This window comes from Emydura macquarii, unplaced genomic scaffold (genome assembly GCF_026122565.2).
Source record: "Emydura macquarii macquarii isolate MOO-44397 ecotype Brisbane River unplaced genomic scaffold, CSIRO-AGI_Emac_v2 contig_1253, whole genome shotgun sequence".
Classification (NCBI taxonomy): domain Eukaryota; kingdom Metazoa; phylum Chordata; order Testudines; family Chelidae; genus Emydura; species Emydura macquarii.
In genome coordinates, this window is record NW_027131390.1 from 81,652,545 (window position 1) to 81,666,059 (window position 13,515).

A 13,515-nucleotide genomic window follows, 5' to 3' on the forward strand; every position below is an offset into this window, starting at 1 on the left:
ATTTCAATGATCCTACAACTACAGTTTTTTGTTATTAATTTATATTTTACTATTGTCACCATTCTTTAAGAACAGCATTGTGGAAGGAATAAATGGTAGTCCTTTTAAAGGTATCAGTATCTGTTTGATATGTGACTATCTGCTTCTGAAACGTAATCTAGACATAGTACCAGTCAGTAGCTCTAAGCCAAAGAGAACATATTGTTTACTTTGTGCTAGAATCAGGGCTATTATATTCCCTAGACATGTGATGGAAAGTGTCTTGGAACTATTTGCAATTCATTGAAATTCACACTACAGCAGATTGATAGGTGCACTTGATGGTCAGTGCAGATTGACAACACCTGGACCTACTCTTCTGAAACGTAAGTGGAAAATCTAAAACAAAAGCAAAAAGCCATTTAGAGTGGAAGAAAAAGTTGTTGAATATAGTGGACATTCTTAGGATATTTCTGCATTTCTCTTCCACTCTTTATTATATGTTGAAAAGGTCATGACGCACATTAATCCATAGTCTCTTTTTTATGACATGTTAAATTGCACTTGACCTACTGCGTGGCTTCTTTTTCCACAGATTTCTCAAAGGATAAATCTATTCCCTGTTCTTTACAAGGGGAAAATGAATGTGTTACTACATTTCTCATGGCTACAGATGAACAGGGAAGAACAGTTATTCACAGCATAAAGCAGAAAGGTGAGTTGTTAATATCACCTTTTATATATATACACAGTATAATTTAAAACTACAGATGGGAGAATCAAGTCATACATTTTGGAAGATTAGCAAACAGATGTTACGTACAGTACCGGGGTGCTAAAACTAGAGGCGTTGGAATGCAGAGTACCCCCCGACTTGAAGTGGTTTACATCATCTATAAAGTTCACAGTTTTGTTCAATGGCTTTCAGCACCCCCACTATAAAAACTGTTCCAGTGTCCCTGTACAGTACTGTATTTTTCTTGTGTTAATAGTATTTCTCTACCTAACCTAAAAAAGCACCTCCTAAAATATTTTTCATATGAGGATGAAATGAGACATGACCATTCTTGCACGACAAGCAGTATGGTCTAGTGAACCGAGCACAAGGCTAGAAGCCAGACATTGTTGATCTAATCCCAGCTCTGACTCCCTCTGTGGCTTTGAGGCAAGTCACTCTATTTCTGTTTCAATTTCCTCATCTCTAGAGCTAGGATAACATATTCATTCCCTACAACACAGAAGTGATGTGAAGAATAATCAGTTAGTTTTTCTAAAGCACTAGAGGGATGCTAATCATTAATAAAATGATGATGATACAAAAAGCCACCCCATTACATGATAAATTACCCGTAAAAATATTTTTCATATAGATACAACAAATTTTAAAAGATTAACAAGTATCCATCATACAGTTACACTAGACATGATGAAGCAAATATTTTATATGATGTGCAAATATTTTTAAAATCATGCCCAGCCCACACAATTACATTTAGCAAAGCACTATTACCAAGTTTTGAATGATTTTCACAAAGTTATCCTAGACATTCAACAGCCATTTTTACTAATGTACGTCCTTTCATTTAAAAATATTTATTTATTTATTGTATTGTTTGTCTTTGCTGATCTTTCATTTAAAGATCCTAATCAAGTGAGACATGAAAGAACAAAGACTCCTCTTCACAATTACTATACAGCATGTTTCCAGGCAGTCAAATACGTTTTTGAACACACACAATGTCTCACTGCTAAAAGTTAGTTATCTCATTAAGGACAGCACTGCACATGCTTGCTTTACTTCCGGCAGTATAACTTGAGGTTTGGAAACTTTCTCCAGCCACTTTATTAATTTTTTGTACAGTGTTTCTGCAGTACCTGTGTCAAGAATTAAAGTGATTGCACTGGATATAATCAGCTACTCCTGTAAGAATATTGCTGTTGAATAATAGTAGTGTGCACTATTATTATATACAGTAGCTTTATTACAAATAGTGATGTAACAAAGCTTTACAATAAGGATGGAAGGATATACATGTGTAAACTGCGTTCCCCAGATTCAAGATCATAAAGGGTTTCCAGAGCTGCATGATATTCTCCTTATTAAGTATATTAACTGTGTTGCTTTAAAGAGAAAGACTGATAGAAATAACTTAAGGCAGGCATACTGCATGCAGATGCTTTGCACCATTCCCCACACACTTCTGCCAATAAACCTAAATTCTCATCTGCTGTTCCACTTCTGGGCCAGTCTCAAGCAGAGGAACAATTATGCTGTGGTTTTGTGATGTATGCAAATGTGAACTAAGATGAGAATACCATGAACGCTCCAAAGCTCATTTTCACGTATGGATCTGAAGTCCAGTCTGCACGAACAGCTAATGCCTTCATCCAGTGTTCAAACTAGACCTCTCAAAATGAGTTGCATAATGACTTCAATCAAAAAGGTAATGCAAAATAAAATCTGTGTAAATTATGCCAAACTGAAATGAATTCTAAATGTCACCAGAACACGGTTCAGCAGAAAATTTCATAAAATAGTAACCTTCATTGACTTTTATGAGTAATACTGGTTAATATTAAAATGATCCTTTAATTGAGAGCTGCCAGAAAGAACGAGCCCTCTGGGCTTTACAAGCCTACTATTATGTTGAATACTAGAAAAAAATCTATCCCAGAATAATACTAATTTTCTATTCCAAAATGCCCATGTTCAGCCTGGGATTGCTATCTAGCATTTATAGAACAATAAAAGAAGAAGAAGAAGAAGAATGAAACCATTTAAAAATTAGTATTGAAATTCTAGCATGGTCACAACTTACATTCACCATGGAAACTAAAGTGAAACAGTTCCACAAAGGCAGGTGTCTAGAATGCTTGTGTCTGGTTCAAAGATGTTAGTCCCAGTTTTTAAACACAGGCACCTTAACAAAATTTACAAATCCCACACCTGGACCCTTGTAATCAGCACCCAGGTGTGTATAATGAACATTTCTGCACTGAAGTGTCAAACTGAGCAATCAAGTATGTTATTTCAGAATCCTACTTAAGTGCTTTTGTTTCAAAATTAGGCTTCTGGTTTGATGCAGTATCTGCTTATCCAATACTTAAGCTTACTTTCACTCCATCTTATTTCAAAATTTGGTTTCACTCTGAACCAGAACAGAACCTGAACATTTCAAAATTCTCCATGAAAGAAAATTTAAAAAAAATCATTTTGGATCAATCGAAACATTATATTTGAACAAAATCAAAATGTTTCATTGTGATTACGACTTTTTAAAATGTTGCATTATATATTGTAATATAAAGCAATAATATGGAATTTTTAAAATTCCAAACAAAAAATCGTTTCAAAATAAAAAATTGAAATGTTTCATGCTGGAAATGTTGAAATGAGGCATTTCAACGTTGTCCAAACTTTTTCCCTTGTTTTGTTTCCTAAATGAACGTTCTGCAAAATTGATACAATTTCAGTGTTTTGATTTTGACAGAACTGCATTTTCTGATAGGAAACAGTTCTGTTGTAACTTTTTCTAACCAGCTCTAATTTCATTTATTTGAGTCAAATCTCAGTCCTACATCTGAGGCACTTCAAGGGGAATCTTGGGTTTTTTTGCTTTTCTTTATTTTTGAGACACCATTTTCTCCTACCTTCTCCATCACCAATTCCCTTTCCCTATGTTAGTCATCCACTAAACAGCCAACGACCTAGCCAATATTTTTCACTCTGCAATATGCCTGAGTCCCATAAGTCCAAGAAGTGAGACTACTGTCAGACTTCATGCTAGCATTAAGCCAAACACTTTTCCTGTTTCCTTCTGAAAAATCACTTTGGAATTTTTATTTTTTGGTGTTCCAAATTCACACCAGAGAATCTGCATCTGGAAGCTGCTAGTTAATTTTGTCTTAGAGTTATGGGAAACCTCTGTAGTGAATAATTTTAACCCTTTCAGTATAATCTTCTGGGCCAGTTTCTCAAATGTTTTGGTAAGCCTGAATTTCATGGAAACCTGAGCTAAATGGTGGCTTCAGATAAAACTATTTAAGATGAGTTTCACTTTGAATGTTTGGGTTTAAATGAACCCAACATTCAAGGAGTGCAAAGTAACATGAACTTGAAGGAAAAGTAAGGCACATGCAACACCAACAAAAACCAGCAAGGGTTTTGTTTTTAATTAGCTATAGTTGTGAATACTAACACTCAGAGCTTGCTTTGTTTCCACAGATTGCCCACAACCTCCAAACATTCCAATGATAATGTTGGGTGTTGCTCTTGCTATCCTTTTGATTGGCATTGTTCTACTTTGTATATGGAAATTGCTAGTTTCGTTTCAAGACCGAAAAGAGGTTGCCAAGTTTGAAGCAGAAAGATCAAAAGCCAAATGGCAAACGGTATGTACTCGCATTCATTTTACACAAGCCTCTATGATTTGGTTCAATGGCTCACAGATAATAAAGGAACTGGACAGATTTCCAAAACCATGCTCTTGTGTCAGTAGATTTTCACTATATAGCACTCTATACATTAAAATTGTAATGGATTTTTAGGAATGAATGAAAAAGAGATGGATTTTAATATTCCTCATTTTATTTCTTCCACACAAAAATATGATGCACTGAAATGTTGGGTTTTTAAACCAAAAACTGGGCATCTAATGAATAATTTTATATACATCTGTTAGTAAATAGCTTGATTAAGATTAGAGGCACAGTCCTGTTCCCATAAGTATCACATGTTCCTTTTTTCCTGTTCCTTCTGCCTGGAACTTTTGCTGTTTTGCAACAGTCTTTAAATGAATGGGACTGCGAACCATATGTTCAGTAAGCATTTCTGGAGAAGAGTGGAAGGGATTTTAATGTACTATGATGCATTAAACAGTGATCCATTGACTAAGCTGCACCCAGCAGAGTAGCTCATGATTGCCACACTTCAGCAAGACCAGTCACTGCATATTCTGCAGCATTTGAGAAAGAAAAATAGATACAATTTAGTTCCAAGAATTTTTCCATAGTGCCTTGGGTTAGCCAAAGTTGGTCAGAGGGAGGTGAAAGAATAGAAGATCTATCAGAAGGGAAAATAAAGGAGCTTCTGAAGGGAAAATCAGTGAAGCCAGATAAAGGGCACTGGAAACCAACATTAAGGTACCTAGTGTCAACCCTGAAAATCCCTGGGGTTTCCCTAATTAACCATGTGGTACAATCTGAAGTGTTTCAGGCTCTAGACTACAGCAGAGCTGAATAGAGTTCTGACAGCTTATGTCTTCCACCACTGATGCTGAAAGTGGTGAAGGTATTTCCAAGGCCTGTCAGCTGCCCATAGTGACACTGGTAGCTGATGGGGAAGCCACTGCCATGCCCCAAGAAGATGGACAGCCAATAAATGAAAGATCACTGGCCTGTGGTGGGAGGAGACCTCTTGGGGCAATGAAAGGCTATCTGAGCACTCTGAGGTTTGCCTGAACCCAGGGGTGCTGGAACAATTTGTATAGCGGGGATGCTGACAGCCATTGAACCAAACTGTTAACCCTGTATATAATGGAAACCACTTCAAGCCAAGGGTTGCAGCAGCATCCCCAGCACCCCTTGTTTGAGCATCTATGCATGAACCTCCAGCTCAGGATCCTCAACCTTGGCTAAATGTTTGTGTAAAAGGTAAAGAATCCTCACTTTCATTCAAAGCCTGCCCAAATTTCAGCTACATTCTGCTGATCTAAATTCCTCCTGTTTTCTCAGATATGATATTCTTCCCTCCTGTCTTAAACTATTGGTGGAGTTACGATGTATTGTTAAAGTTCGATAACAAGCAGAACCAAACCCCCAAATGTCAAGGTTCTGGATCTGAACCATCCCCATGTTCAGGGATGTTTGTGTGGGACATGTTATGGAGATAGGTCTGAGCTGTGAACTTTGTTCCAAGCTTTAGACTCATCTCCTAAATGGCTGCTGCATTTCACCCCAGAAATGCCTGTACTACATGGGTAAGCAAAAGGAGAGAACCTGATCTTGCGAGGGGTTGAGCATCCTCAACTTCCATTGACTTTGAAGACAGAAGGCACTCAGCAGGTGAGAGCATAGTTCAGAAAGCACTAGACTGAGCCATTAAGCTCAGCCCAGAGCAAGGGACGGTGTGTAACTGTGCCATTCCAAGAGAAGTTCTGGCAAAGAATTATGTCTCAGAATTACAATTCCACTCCAGTTCTCTCCTTGCTCTGGTAGGGGAAGTAAGTTACTTCACCCCTTTTTGAAGTGCAGTTTGCTTCCCCACCCTGTGAACTCAGCCATCTATTTTGACTGGTGAATAGCGTGGTGGATCCAAGGTTTCCACACTCTGCCCCTATCCATCCTCTACCTTCTCCCCACCACTTGCTTACAGTGGAGAGGTACTTATTGAGCATTCTCTTCTCTCCGCCTGCAGCCAGGGCCACATTCTGAACAGCCCTTACTCCCCCTCAGTTCTCAGCATGGCCAAATAATGGTAATGTCAAGGTTGCTAGAATACAAACACTTTAACTGCCTCATTAGTACCACTTGCATATCAAAGAATAAAAATAGCATTTTGCAAGAACATTTTCATTGAAGCAGAAAACTGTTATGTGACATTTCAATGTGTGGGTAGCAATAAAAATTCGTTGTCCAGCCAGCAGACCTAAAAAGACATGCAATATCAACAACAGATTAATGAGCTGCTACTGCTTTGTTTAAACGTGATTAAAAGAAGCACTGAACAAATTCATATTAATATACAGTACACATACTAATTGGCACAAATTTGTGTTTTTATAGAATAAACAGGCTTGACAAATGAGTAATATCTCTTTAATTAACAGCAGCTTAATGGTGAATCCTCCTTCCTCCACCCCCACCCCCAAGTGACTATTGAACAATTTATATAGGATTGGCTCATAATTAAAATTAAGGTTTACACTTTTTGATGTTTTTAAAAAAAATCTAAAACAGCAAATAACCTGTTGAAAATGTATATCAGTTGGTAATTAATTGAAGCTGGAACTGGTATGCATTACCTAATCATACTTATCTAGCACCTTTCATTTTCAAAACACTTCATCTAACTAATCCTCAGGTAGGAAAGTATTATTAGCTCCATTTTGCATACTGACAACTGAGGTAGTTAAGGCACTTGCTAGAGACCACAGGGGGAATCAGTATGAAAGCCAAGACATCTCACCGTGGAGTAGCTGCATTTGACTAGAGCTCATAATAATATTGTCAAGCTGCTGAGAAAGCTGCAACCAGCCAATTTCTGAGAGTCTCGGGTGGGCATGGGGGATTCACCCAAAGGCTCAAGGGTTGTAAGAATGAGGTAAAGTGGGAGAAGAATAGGCAGGATTTACCTAAAAATCCCCTAAAAATAATTCAGAAAATTGTACTGCAAAATATAATTATACCATCCCTGTAATTAAATAGACGTGCACAGCTTCAAGGGTGCTGCTATGTGATGGGGAACACTGAGGAGTGACATTTCAGTGTCAGAGTAGAAAGCTGAAATGCCATCCGGAGGCATCTTTTAGAGGCCTACCTAAGGAAGGTGGTTCAGAGAGGGACTAGCCTCAAGGGGAGAAGGCATGCTCTCATTCATTGTGGGTGGCAAACGACTGTGTGGTAAGAAATTGAACTGCCTTGCAATCCTTGAGGAAAGGAGAGTTGTAGTTTCACATAGCACAAAACCTCTGATACCGCTGGAAGGGATCTTATTCCACAGGTGCAGGCCAGCAAAGCACACTTGTCTGAACAGGGATTGATGCATGACTTCTCCTCTATATAGTGTTTCATTCTTTTATACGTGTGCATAGTGTTCCTACTATCATTTTAAAACACATCTATTGCTGCTGTTATTTGGCTCATAGTTTTGAGTGTTAGAAATAATAAATCTATCATTTGATTGATTATTCATAGTTATATGTGATTACAACTGGCAAGTTTTAGACTGATCTGCCACTCTGTTACATCTACTATTCAAGCGTCCAGGGAAACTACACTTTCATTTGAGTAGTCTGCAGAAATCAAGTAGGGGAATGGTGACATAAATAATTTAAATGATCCTTTACAAAAAATACTTTTTACAATCTGTTCCTTCTAGAATGATCCAGTCATGACACTCTGCATGAAAATAATATAAGACACATAGTTAAATACGTGTTTGACTATATTTGTTTTTTTTTAACCAGGGAGATGGATATGTTTTTGTTACATTGTTCCTAGTTCTGGATTGGTTTGTTATGCTCTGTGTAGACTGATTATAATTATGCCATATTACAATCTTCAATGGATAGCACATAACAAAGTTACTGTGCTATATCATGTAATACACTAATAAGCACATTACTTCCACATATTAGGAATGAAAGATAATACTGAGCATGTGTGTGGTTTGCATCACCAGCCTGAATCAGATCAGGAATCATTTACATGATGGTAACCCCCCCACACCTCAAAAGCTGAAGAGGTAGCATTAAAATTAAGGAGTGGTATTTACACACGTGCATAAATGAGCCAATGGTCAAATGGCAGATTTAAGAAAAATTATATTTAACTTATTAGTATTTTTCTTTTTGTTGTTTTTAGGGAACAAATCCCCTGTACAGAGGCTCAACAACCACATTTAAAAATGTAACTTACAAGAACCAAGAAAAGCAAAAAGTGGACATTTCTGCAGATTTCTATTAGCACTTCAGACCCTGGAAAATTAGTTTTACTGACAAGAAATGTAAAAGCACTATTTCATTTTTATTTCTTTGTAACTGATTACATAGATGTTTGTTAGCACATCTTAGTGATGATATAATTCAGCTAGAGCAAATATATTTTGTGTGTATTGAAGATACTGTTGATAATTGCTGCATGGCTAGAAATTGAGAGAAACACATAAAGAAACACACACAAAATTCAGACCCACAAATTAGTCTTAAAGAAAAAAGTACTGAAGATTTCAGTGGAAATTGTTCCACAAATAGAATAAAAATTCACCATCAATAAGCACATTTTTGTAAGTCTAACTTGTATTTGCTATTTATGGTGAATTTTGCTTCACTCTACAATGCCACACATGTGGTGTATACCCCAAAACAATCAGTTTGTTGGCTTACATAAAATAAAAGATGGAAATTTATGAATGACTAGACTAATGCCAGCAAGGCTAAGAGAATTCCTGATGCCAAACTATGGGCCTTGGATAGTGGTTTCAACAGAAACAACTGAATTTATAGCCTAGCTTACATAGATTCAAGTCTTATAAAAATGTCTCCTCAACCTCTTTGCCTTTCCCTCTTTCTTTGCCCGTTTCCTTTCCTGCCCCCAAATCTGTTCCCTTTGGTGTTCTTCCCTTCTCTTTAATGACCCATCCTAAGGCACTACCACAACCAAATCCAGTTTAAACACAGCCATATTGCTTCCCTGTCTTTCCTCTGAGTGCTAGTGGAGAGATTCTAGTACAAAATAGAAATGTTTGTCATAGTTCAGAAAACTCAGTAGAGCAGCTTTAAACCTGAAGATGACCCTGAGGGTTCTGAAAAATCTTAGCCCTGTGCAGAGATCCCATACAAGGCCTATACACCACTTAATCCCAACTGGGCTCTCAAAATAAGCCTATGTCCTGCACAGGCCATTGTGCAAGCCCTTTGCCTAGAAGAGAATTTCATACATAAGGCACAGATGTCATATCATACATATAATAGCATTGTTTCGTGGATACCAGACACACAAATGATGGGATTTTTAGGTGTCCATAGTAGCAGCATATTTTAACCTGCCAATCCATTATTCTAGTACAAGAGAATACATTCTGCCCTTTTTGGCAGTTTTTTCAAAATAAGTAGCTAATAATTACTAATTTCACTTGCTATTCATGGCAGTGACTTTAACCAGGACTTGAAAAACTCAGTTTTTAACTAGAGTTACTATCTCTTTGCCATAGACCCTTAGTCAAAAATGCTGATGGCAAATACAGTACTGAAAAAAACATCTGATGTGATACCATGCAAATAACACTATCCAAAAAAAATTTTTGTTTAGAGAAAAAAGTATTATATTTACCTAGTTATTGGTTTCTTCTGAAATGTTTTAGTCTTCTGGAATTCATTGTAGAGAGATTCAGAGTGCAGACTATTTTTACAACAGACATACATGCCAACTGAAAACCTTTTTTTAAAAAGCAATATGTTGGTTTATTGACAGACTAACAAAAACTATATTTTTCTCTGCAGTAAACCAAAATTTTGATCTAAAAACCCTTCAGGGTGGCCATTTGAAATAAATATTTATTCCAACAGCCCATGCAATTTCAATCTTTTATGTCCATACATTGCAAATACAAGATGTGGTGTGAATTGATTTATCACATAGATATGGCTCAATGTTTTGGGCCTGATCAAATGTCCATTGAAGTCAATGGCTATTGCTGAGCCCTTAATGTATGGAAATACGTAAAAACATAGATGTCCATTGCTCTGTGGTCACCTCTATTTGAACTGCAGAATACCCTGTAAGCAGTTTTGAAATTAGTTCAAGTTGTTCTCCTTAGTAGCCAGACTTCAGACTAAATTCCAACACATCAGAATGGTCTATATATTGCTTTGAAACTTATAGCACATATATTTTATTTTAGTTGTTAAAATCTCAGGTCTTTCCCCAAAATAATTATAATGGAACCATTGCTATTGGTTAATGGAATTTTTGTTTGCTTGTTCAGATAGAAGCTGATTAACACGGTTAGTGGATTGGCACCTACGATATATATTTGTCTTCAAAGAAACTTTTAAAACCAAATATCTTGAGACATAAGATGAGATAATATAACAGCATGTGAAATAATTGTAGTGTGACAGGCTTACTGTAAATCTAATCACTGGAACTGGAATAAGTGAATTAGGCCTCTGTTCTTTTCACCACTCTTGCACAGCTCATAGCGGAAGCTATGCAGAGGGCCCATATCTGCAGTCGTTCCACTCACTTAACTCAAATTGAAGTCAGTGAAAGTTACATATAGCATGAAATCCTGCTTCCTTAACCACATGGGAGTTTTGCCATTGACTTCAGTGGAGCCAGGATTTTACCCACTGACTTCAGTAGGATTATTGCACAGGCAAGGAGAGCAGAATTTGGCCCATGGAAAGAATGTAAAGGTAAAATAGATATTACTTCTGCGTTTTGTTTTTAAAATAAAAGTATCAAATAAGAATCACTTTAAAAAAGATTAAAAAGCATCTTCCATTTGATATCTCTAAAGTAACTGAAATACTTATTGGTTTATTAAACACCTTTTAAGTTATATTTCAGAATGGTTGACAATGGATCAGTAATAGGAGTCAGAGCTTTTCATCTTTTGGTCGCCAGTTTAGATATAAAACAGCTCTGTAGAGTTTGAAAGTTGTTACTATCTGAACACTTTTCAGTATCTCCTATTAAATGAGTTTGGTGCTCTCAATTCCATTCCTAGAGGACACTCCACATCACAAAACCACTACCACCATTGACATTAATTACACTCTTATTGGCAGTTTCAGCAGAGAGACCAAAGATTTTGAACAGGCATGCAGACTGAACTACAGAACTCCTTCATCCTTTAGCAGGGAAGCCCTCCAAGTCAGGCCTGAGACACATTGGCAAGGCAGTGTGATGAAGTGGGCTGCTTGTGCTGTACCTGTTCTGTGCATAGAGGTCTTCAGGGCTGTCAGTCTGGCACTTTTTGCTAGAAAGAAAAATCACTCATCTACTTTTAAAATGTATAGTAAGAATTAATCAGAACAGAGAAAATAGCCAGTCTCCTGGGATAAAGATTTCTGTTATTTATTGTTATAATCAAGCATGTTTATTACAATAGTGCCTACAGATCAACCAAGAATGGTCCCATTGTGCTAGTCATTGTACAAACACAGAGTAGAAGTCAGTCCCTGCCCTGAAGTGCTTACATTCCATAAGAGACCTCTCAGATACAGATCATGCTGAAAGCTATTTTTAAATAAAAACTGTGCTGCAAGCTTCCCAGAGGTTATACAGCATATTATAAGGTGTTGATCAGAGACCAGTGGCATTTACCCCTACTCCAGGAGTGGGGTTTATCCTTGTAGTTGGATGGTAATATCTGTTATCTTTTAGATACTTTTAGCAAACTTTTACAATCCTTTTTCCCTTTTTCAAACTCTGAGTGTCTGTATATGGTGGAGGGAAGGGGGGGGGGGAGAGAAGGGGGCGAAAGCATGGGGAGGATGGAAAAGTCTTTTTTTTTTTTTTTTTTTTGCTGTTGTCATGATGTTTGTTTTGACCTAAGGCTGGACCTGGAGAAAGGCCAAAACACTGTTAATAGACATACTTCTGTTCACTGAAGAGTTAAACTAAGTAAATAAAAGAATGTTCAAAGTCATTTTTTTTGTATTTGTGTATCTGACTTACATTAAAAATTCTAATTTAAGTAATTTTCTTTCCATGGATAATTTTCATTTTGATTTACAAACACTTATATATGAATTGTGTGTGTCCAGATTGCATTCCCTATGTATGATTTTTTCAATTTCAGGAAACAACATAATACAGAAAATAGGTAATGAATCCAGAAGTCAAATGTCAGGGCAGTCCTCTTTGTGTATTATATAGCAATGCAGAGGGCCAAATTCTGCCTTTTCCTCCATGGTTGTGGAGTGCCCTGACTCATCTAAACCAGAGCAGTTCTCTCATAGGTGAAACGGAGGGCAGGATTTGGGGATACAGAGGTCCACACTTCTTACAGGCTATGGAGCTGTATTCCACTATATCTCACTGCCTCCCAACATGCAGGGTAAATAAGTAGAGGGCAATGGATCCACAAGTACATAGTCTCAATCAACCATTCTCCCCTATAGAAGAGAGGATGGCAAGGGAGCCCATTGGCAGTGTGGGCTGCTGTAGTCTTGTAGCAGTTGTGGAGGGCTCTGTGGCTTGGCGTGTGAGGATTCCTGCCCCTCAATAACCTGAGGAAATAATCCGGCATAGGACTAGGCAGCCAGGCTAGACCATAAGATAGTTCCAGGACTTGGGTTATGAGTTTTACAGGCTAAACACCCGTGATATTCATCGCACGTTACTAGAGGCAAATCTCACATTGACATCGATGAGAATTGAATTAGGACTAGGGACCAGGCATCAAGGAGCCAAAGAATCTGCAAGCACCCACAGACTGGGAGGAGATGTGCAGAAACAGGAGTATCCATCTCTCCCGGAAGTCCCTCCTCACAGATTTACAGCTCCATGGTTTCAGAGGGATTGGTGGGACAGGGTGGCTGGGTGAAGCTGGGTGAAATAGCTATTTTACAAAGCATCATCCTCCTCACAACCCATAACCCATAAAGATTTAGCTCACAAGCTAACGCACCCCTTATCTTGCACAGAAACCCCCTTTGTGATGTCAAACCTGCTGTTGCAGTGTTTGCAGCCAGCCACACGTTGTGATCCAAAAAGTGCAATGCTAGGTGAATTTTTTCTCTTATTGCTGCACAGCTCTGCAGGTTTGCCCTGAGCTGTGAGTACAAGGCCACTCTTCCCCTATGC

The 13,515-nt window shown here is 37.7% G+C and overlaps 1 protein-coding gene across 2 annotated transcripts in view; it reads left to right on the forward strand.

The window, feature by feature from the left end:
- The window catches only part of ITGB6 (integrin subunit beta 6), a 42,974-nt gene extending 30,827 nt beyond the window's left edge, over window positions 1–12,147 (forward strand). For both annotated transcript variants that reach the window (XM_067549377.1, XM_067549378.1), the window contains 3 exons: window positions 575–694; window positions 4,205–4,371; window positions 8,563–12,147. In XM_067549377.1, the coding sequence (XP_067405478.1) occupies window positions 575–694; window positions 4,205–4,371; window positions 8,563–8,664 (389 nt within the window). In that variant the 3' untranslated portion in view covers window positions 8,665–12,147. The remainder of the gene's footprint in view (window positions 1–574; window positions 695–4,204; window positions 4,372–8,562) is intronic.
- The last annotated feature ends 1,368 nt before the right edge of the window (window positions 12,148–13,515 follow it).